At 34.4% G+C, this 11,942-nt stretch overlaps 4 protein-coding genes across 4 annotated transcripts; 1 reads left to right on the top strand and 3 right to left on the bottom strand.

Moving 5' to 3' along the window:
• Nucleotides 1-297: 297 nt before the first annotated feature.
• Nucleotides 298-1,074, bottom strand: BX664DRAFT_363962 (60S ribosomal protein L1-B; the record flags this gene model as incomplete). Its single annotated transcript, XM_051548400.1, has 3 exons — nucleotides 298-562; nucleotides 641-1,015; nucleotides 1,070-1,074. The coding sequence occupies 3 exons, from the start codon at nucleotides 1,072-1,074 to the stop codon at nucleotides 298-300; spliced, it is 645 nt and encodes a 214-aa protein (XP_051402884.1).
• A 392-nt stretch (nucleotides 1,075-1,466) lies between these two features.
• Nucleotides 1,467-5,085, bottom strand: BX664DRAFT_274821 (oxoglutarate dehydrogenase, E1 component). Its single transcript, XM_051541256.1, has 5 exons — nucleotides 4,416-5,085; nucleotides 4,117-4,352; nucleotides 3,146-4,031; nucleotides 2,293-3,071; nucleotides 1,467-2,155 (listed from the first exon to the last, which is right to left on the bottom strand). The coding sequence occupies exons 1-5, from the start codon at nucleotides 5,023-5,025 to the stop codon at nucleotides 1,604-1,606; spliced, it is 3,063 nt and encodes a 1,020-aa protein (XP_051402885.1). The 5' UTR covers nucleotides 5,026-5,085; the 3' UTR covers nucleotides 1,467-1,603.
• Nucleotides 5,086-6,431: 1,346 nt separating this feature from the next.
• Nucleotides 6,432-7,964, top strand: BX664DRAFT_324542 (mitochondrial carrier domain-containing protein). The gene is made up of 6 exons (XM_051543862.1): nucleotides 6,432-6,738; nucleotides 6,837-7,179; nucleotides 7,239-7,330; nucleotides 7,455-7,608; nucleotides 7,682-7,710; nucleotides 7,821-7,964. Exons 1-6 carry the CDS (start codon nucleotides 6,471-6,473, stop codon nucleotides 7,889-7,891), a joined length of 957 nt encoding a protein of 318 aa, XP_051402886.1. The 5' UTR covers nucleotides 6,432-6,470; the 3' UTR covers nucleotides 7,892-7,964.
• A 719-nt stretch (nucleotides 7,965-8,683) lies between these two features.
• BX664DRAFT_346705 (uncharacterized protein) lies at nucleotides 8,684-11,817 on the bottom strand (the record flags this gene model as incomplete). The annotated part of the gene is made up of 8 exons (XM_051547532.1): nucleotides 8,684-8,699; nucleotides 8,884-8,918; nucleotides 8,979-9,037; nucleotides 9,248-9,266; nucleotides 9,397-9,455; nucleotides 9,901-11,235; nucleotides 11,314-11,661; nucleotides 11,748-11,817. 8 exons carry the CDS (start codon nucleotides 11,815-11,817, stop codon nucleotides 8,684-8,686), a joined length of 1,941 nt encoding a protein of 646 aa, XP_051402887.1.
• Between the last annotated feature and the right edge of the window lie 125 nt (nucleotides 11,818-11,942).

Raw genomic sequence — 11,942 nt, forward strand, 5'->3', positions numbered from 1 at the left:
ATCCTCTTTCCATGGATGGTAAAACGAGAATGATTATTGTCATCAGATGACCAGATCCAATCATCATCGCGCAAACCTGCATAAAAATAAAACTATATATTGTATCGATTCAAACATACTATTCTTTTTACAAAAGATGATACTTTTATTTCAATTCTATTGCTAATAAAAGAAAAATCAAAATCAAAATAACCAGAAAATAACATACAAAGACAAAGTCTACTCTATAATAAAAGGGATCCTAATGATTTCATAATAACAATAAAATGAAAGATAAAAGACATGGGAGGAGTGTATCTAATAGAGACGATGAGGCTTGCCCATGGTAGACTTCAAGTACAAAGACTTGACGTTTTGCCAGTTCTTCTTGAGCAAAGAAACCAAAAAGTTAACAGCCAAAAGAATGTTAGCAGTCAATTGATCTTCAGTCATTTCAACGTGACCAACGGCAACACCCAAACAGAGAACCTTCTTCAATTGGAACTTGATGGTAGCACGGATTTCGTTGGCCTTGTCAGTAAGAGATTCAGAGTGAGAGACGGGCAAGGGGAACTTACCAACCCTATCATATAAAAAAAATAAAAAAAATTCAGTCGACCTTGATCTTCTCCCTTTATTCTTATTATTCATCAAAACTTACTTGTGGAGACCGGGACCCAAAAGACGAGGAATTTGCTTGATCAAAGCTTCAGAAGCAACGAAGGCATCGTACTTCTTGGCGAGCTTCTTGATGAGCTTCTTGTTCTTGTTGAGCTTCTTCAAATCATCAACAGATTGGAATTCCATACCAGCAGCCTTGGCTTGGTCACAGTGGAAAGCATCACCGAGAACACAGACAGACAAGTTGGGACGGGGAACATGGGGCAACTTGATGGTACCAGAGAAACGCTTATCACGTTGGGGATCGTAGTTCTTCAAACCAATTTGGAGTTCGATGGTTTCAGTGAAGTTACGCTTCTTTTCAGGGGCGGTGATAACAGCAATGGCTTCCCGGACGGCAGTACCAGTGACTTTGCTATAAAATAAAAAGGTACAAGTTTAGTATTAAAAATAAAATTTCTTATGATACTCCATCCATTCATCCCATTATATCATACAATAACATATATATATACTTTCAATTATATGACGGATGGATGGATGGATGGATGGATGGATGGATGGATCTACTAATAGTTACCTCATGATGAAATGATATAAAGGAAAGAGAAGGTTCCCATTTCCTGTCAAAAATTCAAAACTTTAAAAAAAAAGCTGCGGAAATTAAAAATGTTGCTTCTGGATCTTGAGGATTGCCATTTTAGATTTTTGACAATGCATAGACAAAGGAGGTTCCTGTATTTTGTCATCATCATCATCATTGTCAGCATATCATCAAAATTGTCAACGTATAAAAAGAAAATTGCCTAAAATATGTAAAAAAAAAAAAAAAAAAGAATCCTTACAGTAACATTAAAAAGAAACATAACTTCATCAATATCGACATAACTTTATTTCAAAACGAGGTAATAAAGTGTAAAGATGGACCAAATAAATAAAATAAACTTCTATAAACTACGATAAAAAGAAAATCAACCATCACAAATATGTATCAATCAATATTTCACCACACAGGGCCACCAGAGACAATCTTATTCGGAGGAATGGATTCACCAAACAAGGCATGACTGAGAAAGTTGTATTCTTCTTGGAAATGTTTCTTCTTATTTCCAGTGGCCACAGAAGCAGATGGAGGACGACCAGTATAATGAGGTTGCTTGCCAGTATGATATTGAGTTTGGGATAATGCAGTGGTAATACGTGGCTGGACATGTTGCCAGGCACCTGCATTCATAGGTTCTTCTTGTAACCAGATGATTTCAGCGTTGGGGTATTTGTCGACATGTTCTTTGACTTGTTGATAAGGAAAAGGATTCAATTGTTCTATACGAGAAATTGCAATGTCCGTCACTTTGTTTTCTTCGCGAGCTTTTAACAAACTGTAATATACTTGGCCCGTACACAAAATATGTTTCTTGATATCTTCTGGCTTCTGAAGCTGAGCAGGATGTACTTCGGGAAGATAGGATTGAAATATGGTATCGCCTGTTAATTCATCTAGGCTTGATTTCGCCAAAGGATGTCGTAAAAGTGATTTGGAGAACGGCAAGATCAACTAGATGAACAAGATGGAAAAAAACAAAAAATTGAGTTTTTTTTTTTTTTTTTTTTTTTTTTTTTTTAATAAAACATCCTTTTTTTATATATCCACACACATAGAGGTACCTCTAATTGCACTTTGATATGACTTACCGGTTTTCTAAAAGGTCGATGAATTTGACGTCGTAATACATGGAAATATTGAGCAGGAGTCGAAGGATATACTACTTGCATATTGCAATCTTGAATTTGTCGTTGTAGGGCAATGTCGGATGGATATACATAAGGAGAATCGTCACAGAGTAATAAATATCTTTCAATACGAGCAGATGAATGTTCTGGTCCTTGTCCATCGTAACCATGTGGAAGAGTCATCACTAAACCAGTACGTTGAAGCCACTTTTGTTCACCAGCTGCTATGAATTGATCCACAATACATTGTGCATTATTAGCAAAATCACCGAATTGTGCTTCCCACATGACCAAAGTGTTAGGATCCACCAAAGAATAACCAAGTTCAAAGCCAAGGACACCAAATTCTGAGAGTGAAGAGTTGGAAATCGAGAGTTTTTTTTGTTCAGGAGAGATATGATTCAATGAATTGTATGGTGTGCCCGTTTTTTGATCAAAAACTACCGAATGTCTTTGAGAAAATGTTCCTCTTTCCACATCTTGTCCAGACATCCGTATATGGTGACCCTCCATCAATAAACTACCCCAAGCTAATGCTTCTGCTGTAGCCCAGTCAATATTATTCCCTTCTTGTACAGATTTGTCACGATTTTGTAGAATTCTTTTCAGACTACGATGAACGTGGAATCCATCAGGTAATGTTGTTAATGCTTTTCCAATGTGTTCAAGTACTTCCTTGTTGACACCTGTTATTTGACCCGGTAAAATTTCTTCAGCCACTTCCTTGGGCGATTTGCATCCTAGTGAACAAGTCATTCAATATTACATCATCATTTTCAATTCTTGCCCTTTTTTTTTTTGTTTGTTGTATTACCTGGCCATGAAGTTGATTGCCATTCACTGGAAGTAGGTTTGTGAGTTTTGCTCTTTTCAAAATTTTGTTCCAAGATAGACCAAACACGTTTTGTATTTTCATCAATTTCCTTTTGTGATAATGTGTTTTCCTTGACCAGTTTTTCTTCGTATTGTTTGACCACAGGAACTTGTTTTCCAATAGCTTCATACATTTGAGGTTGAGTAAAACTAGGTTGATCTGTTTCATTGTGTCCATGTTTTCGATAACATACTAAATCAATAACCACATCCTTGTTGAAAGTTTGTCGCCATTCAGATGCCAATTGCATAACATAAGTGACAGCTTCTACATCATTGCCATTGACATGGAAAATAGGTGCATCAATAGATTTCGCAATGTCGGTACAATAAGGAGTTGACCTTCCTGAAATTGGATCTGTTGTAAAACCTATTTGATTGTTGACTATAATATGAATAGTACCACCTGTCGAGTAAGCAGGTAAATCATAGAATCCCATGGTTTCATATACAACACCTTGTCCAGCAAAAGCAGCATCACCATGCATAAGCACTGCCATAGCCTTGTTTTGATCGCCACCCTTATCAAGATATTGAATTGCACATGTCTTGCCAAGTACCACAGGATTCACTGCTTCCAAATGAGATGGATTGGCTACCAAAGAAAGATGCACCCGTTTGCCTGATGGTGTTGGTCGTTCATAATTCATACCAAGATGATATTTGACATCACCTGATCCTTCTACTGACGGTTCATTTGATCCACTAAATTCACAGAATATTGATTCGTTCGGTTTTCGTACAACATTGCTAAGAACATTTAGTCTACCACGATGAGGCATTCCAATCACAATAGATTCCACACCAAGATCAACAGATCGATCAATCTATACCATTTAAGATAATAATGAGTATTAAAATCAAGCATTGATTCCCTCTCTATTTTCTCTTATATATATATATATGTATTACCAAAGCCTTCATACCAGGAATCAGAGATTCACCACCTTCTAGACCAAATCGTTTTTCAGATGGATATTTAGAAGCAACAAATCGTTCAAAGCTATCAGACCAAATCAATCGATCGAGAATCATCCTTTTTTCATCTACAGAATATTTGTATGGCACAGGATTTTCAACACGACTTCGAATCCATTCACATTGATCACGATCAGGAATATGAACATATTCAATACCAATCGAGCCACCTAAAACAAATCAAATGATTGAGAAAAATGACAATGATTATTACTTTTTTTTTTTTTACTTACAATAAATACGTTGTAACTGTTCAATGATCTTTCGCAAAGTCATAGTTGTTGCTTGTCGATGATAAGTTGGAAGGATACCAGGACCAATAGTGAATTCACGATCTAAATCCTTGTCAGTGAAACCATAATACGTATGTTGCAATTCAGGAGGTGACGTATGCTCACGATCAGCAAATTGTATACCCAAAGGATCCAGTTTGGCAATATGATGACCACGAACTTGATAAGCGCGACTAAGGAGTTGAATTCTCATATGATCAGCCACCTTTTTTGATTGAGGATCTTGACCAGCTATTTGTTCACCAGGTAAAACAGGAAGACGAGCTGAACTGGAAGGAAAATAAGTTAAGGTATCAGGATGGTGAGGACGAGCACCAAAACCACCTTTACTGGGAGATACTTTTTCAAAATAAGTTTGCCACGACTTGTCTACTGATTTGGCATCTTGTAACCAAGCTTCATACATGGCATCCACGTAACTATTTGATTCATTAAAATCATTCCTACTTGAAGATAAATATCGTGTGAATTGTATAGATGACTGTCGTAATAAGCCATTCAAGTAAAAAGGTCCATGGCCAGTTCTTGAGAGGGTAGATAATCTATACATGAAGAAAGATGGAATAATGGAAAAAAAAGAGAGAATAAAAAGAAAAGAAAAGAAAATTACAAGAAAGAAGGAAATAAAAAAGAGGTCTTTTTTTTTATGGGAGAAATTTTTTTTTTTTTCCTCATCATGCTAACTTTTTCATACTCCGTATGATCATCATGTAAAAATGTCTACATATACTCCTACAATATTGTAGATCTATTCTTTAAATATACTCTATATATCTTTATCATTTATTTAAAAGAGTTGGATATACTACAGTACATATATGGAAGATGATGCATCGATGCATGGCTGATGAAGGGTCATCATACAGTATGTATTACAGTGCAAACGTGATCTCAAGAATGATCAAGTCATACTGTAATGTACAATAATCAATAGTCTAAAAGACCTATAGGAAAATACTACAATAGTTGGATGATACAATTTATTATATTAAAGTAAAAATGTATATACTGTGATAATATGAAATTTTTGAGAATATTTGTCCTTTTTTTTCAATATGTTTATATATATATGATCAGAGTTTGTTTTCCATAAAAGGTAAATGTCATCCTCTCACCATCTTTGCAAAAAAAAAAAAAAAAAAAAAAAAAAAAAAAAAGAAAAAAGAAAGGAAAAAAAAAGAAAGAAAATAGAAAGAAAAAAGAAAGGAAAAAAAAAAACACTTCCCCTTCATCATACTATACATCCAGAGTTATTATTCACATTTTTATACTATGTACAAAGGTAGATCATACAAATGTTGATTTGACTGATCAATAAGATATCCTTATCAATGACATCACACAAACTACTTTGATGAAACATTCAAATATTTTTCTTTTTCGTTATGTATTGATCAAACACATTTTCATTTGATTGGTAAAAAAGAAAACTGTACCTGTCAATAGATTCGCTAGGATTCTTTTATTTTTTTTATACAATACCACTGGATAGCGAGCGGGGTTTCAGTTGATATGATCCAGGACGAAAAGATATTATCCGTAAAAGGATGATCATAAAAGGTACAGTGCTTTTTTTTTTTAAAAAAAAAAAATAAAATTAAAAAAGGATTATCATTATTTTTTATATATAAAATGAGAATCATCACTAATATATACATATATATAAATGAATGAATAATAGTTATTGTCAATAATATATATATGATTATACTATCACAGGCTTATTATTTTCGCTTGATCCATACATCCGAAGAAAATTCTATTTTTTTTTTCTCGGAAAACACCGCCGTTGAAAAATTACAATCAAAACCAATGATTGGCTGTGGGCAAAACTTTTTGAAAGAGAGGAGTCACAAAGAAACCAAGGGGAAAACAAGACCGATAGGCTCCCTTTTTTTTTTAAAAAAAAAAAAAAATAAAAAAAAATAAAAAAAACTTTTTTTTTCCTTTCTTTTTCTTTTTTATTTTCGACCTCCCCTCTCTTTAAATAACATCATGCTTCCTCAACAAAAGTTCATCGCTTCTTCTCCTGCTGGTGATGTTGCCGCTCCTACTGGTGCTGACTTGTATGCCCGTTTCGCTTTGGCTGGTGCCGTCTGTTGTTCTATCACTCACGGTGCTATGACTCCCGTCGATGTCGTCAAAACTAGAATTCAATTGTCTCCTGAAGTTTACAACAAAGGTATGATCTCTGGTTTCCGTCAAGTCGTTGCTGCTGAAGGTGCTGGTGCTCTTCTTACTGGTTTCGGTCCCACTGCTGCTGGTAAGTTCATCTTTTTTTATTTTATTCTAAAAAAAAAAAAAAAAAAAAAGAGTGAAAGATAAGAGTTAATTTATTAATTATCATCCCCTTTTCTATAGGTTACTTCTTGCAAGGTGCCTTCAAGTTTGGTGGTTACGAATTCTGGAAAAAGACTTTTATCGATGCTGTTGGTGTTGAACAAGCTCGTGAAAACCGTACTGCCATCTACTTGGGTTCTTCTGCTATCGCTGAATTCTTCGCTGATGTTGCTCTCTGTCCTTTGGAAGCTACTCGTATTCGTCTCGTTTCTCAACCTGACTTTGCTTCTGGTCTCTTGAGTGGTTTCACTAAAATCGCAAAGGAAGAAGGTGTTATCAAAGGTTTCTACTCTGGTTTTGGTCCTATTCTCTTCAAACAAGTTCCTTATACTATGGCTAAATTCGTAGTTTATGAACTCGCTGCGTAAGTTACTTATTATTCTTTTATTATTATCATATTTATTAATATTTTTTTCCTTTTAGTGAAAAAATCATTCACCAAATCGGTATCCCCAAGGATGAACTCGCTCCTTCTACTCTTACTCAAGTTAATTTGGGTGCTGGTATCATCGCTGGTAAACTTAATCATTCAAACAACAAAAAAGAATACTACTAGTCTCGTATTTTGAAACTCAGGAACTGACCCTGTCTTTTTTTTTTTTTTTTTATTTTTATTTGTTATTGTGACTCTTCTTTCAGGTACCGCTGCTGCTATTATCTCTCAACCCGCTGATACCCTTCTTTCCAAGATTAACAAACAAAAGGGTGTTGAAGGTCAATCTATCACTTCTCGCTTAATCGGAATGGCCGGACAACTTGGAGCCAGAGGTTTATTCTTGGGTTTGGGCCCGCGGTAGGATTAAAAAAGAAGAGATAAAAAGGTCTGCTGGCTAATTTTACGTTTCATTGTATTTTTATTTTATTAGTATTGTCATGGTCGCTACTTTGACTGCAGGTAAAGAAAGAAAATAATAGAGAGGAAGGGCATTCTGTTGCAGATAGATATTGGATTGGAGGTGACGATTATTGTACTGTTTTACTCAATTTTGATTTTTCTTAATATAGGTCAATTCGCCATCTATGGTGATATCAAGCGTGTATTGGGTGCCACTGGTGGTGTTGAAATTGCCAAATAGATTATTATTAGTAGTTATAGATCATAATTATAGATCATCATTGAATTTTAATAAAAGAAGACATACACACATATATCTATCTACATTTATTTGGTTTTTTGTTGTAGTGAATACCACAAGGATTGAAGATAGGATTGACAAGTTGGAATTATATCGTCATTTCACTATTATTTATCTATTTGTCCTCGATCATCATCATTATCAAAAGGAGTAATAAGGAAGAATGGGTATGATTATCATTTCAGTTTCACTAAAAAATAAAAAATAAAAAATAAAAAAGCTAAACACAAAATCCATATACACATCGGTATCTTGTTTCTGCTATTTCTCTTCATATATTACATCCATCATTTTTAAGAATAGATATTCTCTTATTAGCAATCATCATCATCATCTGTGATAATAGTAAGTTGTACCTGTATACTGTTGATTGTTCGTCTTCTCTCTTAACGAAAATAACGATGTCGTTGACGATACTTTAGAATAGATCATGCACTTTATTACATAATACACTCAAAGAAACATTCTTATTAAATCATCACAACAATAGATAGTAGCAATAAGTACATACACAAAACATCATAGCAGGATAATTTAAATAATCAAACATTTTATTTAAATAAAAGGGTACTTTTACAAAAGAGAAGAAAGGGAATAAAGAAAAAAAGCAACTAAATAGTAACACCATAAAGAATATATACAATACTAGTGATGATGATGACAATGATAATAATAATACTAATAATAGTAATGGAGAGAGATATCAACCAAGTAGAAAATTGAATGAGACCATCAAGTATGGAAAAGACTAAGCAAATAGGAAGACACAAAAAAAAAAAAAAAGCAAGGACCATCCACGTAGAAAAGAGATCTCGAAGAAAACACCACGACAACGAGAGACAGACCAGGAAAACAGGAAGAGAGAGAGAGAGACCAATCAAGTAAAAAAAAAAAAAAAAAAAAAAAAGACTTTCAAAAAAAAGTAACTGTACATAGGTTGACTTGCATTTGGTGTGCAATCCAGAATCTAATAGTAAAAAAGGTATATATAAAAAAAAGACGATTAGTTCCTTAATCTATGTCTTACCTCCATACTTGTTATTCCATCCAGTTCAAAACCACTAGAAGAGCCATAACCAGCTAAAGCTAGAGAAAATAAGAAATGAATTTATGAGTTGGCTGAATTAAAATATCTTTCAAAGCAATCACGCATCTTTTCTTTTCTTTTCAATAAAGAAGATTTGGACTATATAGACAATAATATCTAAAAGATCAATAAAATAAAAGAAGAAATACATTAGTATCATTCCCTTTTTTCATCTATTATTTTTTTTTTTTAGACTTATCAGTTTGCACCATTGACCGCTTTGTTTGACTAAAGGTTAATATAAAGTAATGATGATCATTCGAGATTTGATTGCATAAACAACAATATTGTATCTACAGATAAAATCAACCAAAAAACAATACTCCATCACTGTTATTCTTATATATATCCATGTTACCTTGCTTATATCATCTGGCAGTGATACCGTATTAACCCCCATAAAATAAAAGGAAGGATCTAAAAAAAAAAAAAAAAAAAGAGAGAGAGAAAGAAAGAAACAAGTGAATATATGTAATATTATTTAATACCTCTTTCCTACTTACTAGTTTGATTTTCCTGATATCTACTTGTAATTTCACCAACATGAATACGAATCCACAAATAACGTTGTCTTTCTCTCTCTTTTTTTTTTTTTTTTTTTTTTTCTATCCTTTTACCTTGACTATATCATTCGCCAGTGTTGATACTATCCTTAGTCGCTATTGATAACGCGAGTAGAGTGCGGGGAATAGAGTAAAAAAAAAAAAGTGAGGAGAAACGGAAAGAGAATGAAATAAAAAGAAAATCGTGGAGAACGAAATAAAATAAAAAAATTTAGGCATTTATTAACATTATTTGATTTATTAACAATATTTGATTTTTTGACTAATTAACTATTTATGATTTGATAACAACTAGATACTTGACAAGTCATCATTTTCCATACGGTGAAAGATATATGTTTGCATTCCGTTTCCATCAATGTCAATATCGTATTCCTTGATAGGGCATGAAGGTGACACAGTATGGCTTTTCTTGACCCCAAAGAATTCATATGCTGCTGAGATCGATTCAAATTGTTCTACCACTTTTGGATCATTTTTCAGGTACACGATACATCCAACCTTGGATGAACCTTGTACATTTTCTCTTGGAGAGACAAAACGAAGGTTGAGGTAATAGTTGTTATCCCTAATACCGTCGATGTGATCCACTTGCGTCTTTTCAGGAGAGTATGATGATCCGTTGAAAACAAAGCAAACCAGGCGATGTGCAGATTGTCTGGTGAGTTTTCCAGTATTATCATCGTACAAGTAGTAAACCACGTATCCATCAGGTGATTTCGATATGGCGAAGATAGTCGATCTGTTGCTGGTCTTCCGTTTCAATGTTCCATACTGACTGACATAGTAATCCTTGTAGTTCCTTCCAGGCACGCTTCCGCCGATATGTCTAAAGCTTTCGTCATGTCGTAACTGAGGTTGACCGATGGTCTTGAAGATACGCGGTCGTTGATCAGGGTGCGCACGATAAAACTTGATGGCTTCAATGGCATTTTCAGAGATAGTCGCCCATTTCAAATTTTCCAATCGATTGTTGTGCGTGTTGTGATCAATGTGATGAACTACCTTTCCTTCTTCAATACCGTGATGTGATGATTTCACCAAGATATGCACCCGCATTGTTTTATATTTGTCAGAACCATTGCTTAAGGATACCTTTTTGGGCTTCTTGTATTTTATCCCATCGTATGTAGTGCCATACGGTTCATAGTCGGTGAGGAATCGTTCAGAAGTCAAAGAATAGATCGTTCCAACAGAAGAAACCAAGTAGTTTGTCAAGTAATCCGCTGAGACCTTTGGATATAAAGCGACCTTGAATTTTACCGGATGATGAATTTCTTCAAGCTGAGCGATGCGTGTCTGTTGATATTCTAAGAATGTTGCTTGGATGACATTTTCCAACGATAAATTCGTAGGGTTCTTGTCTTTGAAAAAAATCTTCAAACTACCATCTTGATCAAACTCACGAAAGGTGTCCACCATGATTTCTGACACAGGCACCCAGATCCTTGAAGAGCCAATTGTGATGTTCACCTTGTACAACAGTCCATTCATCTTGGTGGGTTTCAATTTCACACATTTTCCAATACTAGGCCATCCATAAATATCACCAAAAGTAGTAGCAACATATGAAGTATGTGGTTCTGATCCTATACCAAGACGACGACTTTTTATATATGCAACTTGAAAAGCATCTGTCAATGTAAAAAAAAAAAAAAAAGGAAAAATAGTAAGTATGGATTACATAAAAAAAAAAAAAAAGAGTCACTTACCGGAGTCGTGTTCCTCTTCCATGAGATGTTGAACATGGTCGACCTTGTTCATATATCTGAGATTGATCAACCTGTCATCCTTGTGATCTCCGTTCAGATGTACGATCACCATTTCAGGGTCTGGTTCGTCCATATCGCCAAAAGTGGATAGCATGCATTCATCAATACAGACGGTCTTCGTTTGCTTCTTTCCGTTCACTCTAAACCATAGCTGGACCAAGTGTCGTAAATATTTTGCATCGCGTTTCAAAGGATGTTTCTTGTTGTCGCCAAAAACCAAACCATCTTCCGTAATTGTATATGGATGTTGCGTCCCATTGATTTTATAGTGCTTTAATGGTCGGTATACTGTCGTTATAAAAAAAAAAAAAAAGAGAATTAGAAATACAATCGCTCTAAAATAAGATTTTTGACCAATGCAAAGCGTATATTACCTGTTTCATCTGTACTGGCTGAAGAACTGGAGCTAGATATATCGCTGGAATCATCAGAAGGAGAGGTCATTTTGATTAATAAAGAGAAAGAGAAAAAAAAAATACCGTAGATTTATTGAAATAAGATGGTTTTCTTTTATACTATTTTCATTTGTCGTTGATCTGGGGTTTCTTTATTTCATATGTTGTCATTAT

The sequence above is a fragment of the Halteromyces radiatus genome, assembly GCF_025201355.1.
Source record: "Halteromyces radiatus strain CBS 162.75 chromosome Unknown BX664scaffold_2, whole genome shotgun sequence".
Taxonomy (NCBI): domain Eukaryota; kingdom Fungi; phylum Mucoromycota; class Mucoromycetes; order Mucorales; family Cunninghamellaceae; genus Halteromyces; species Halteromyces radiatus.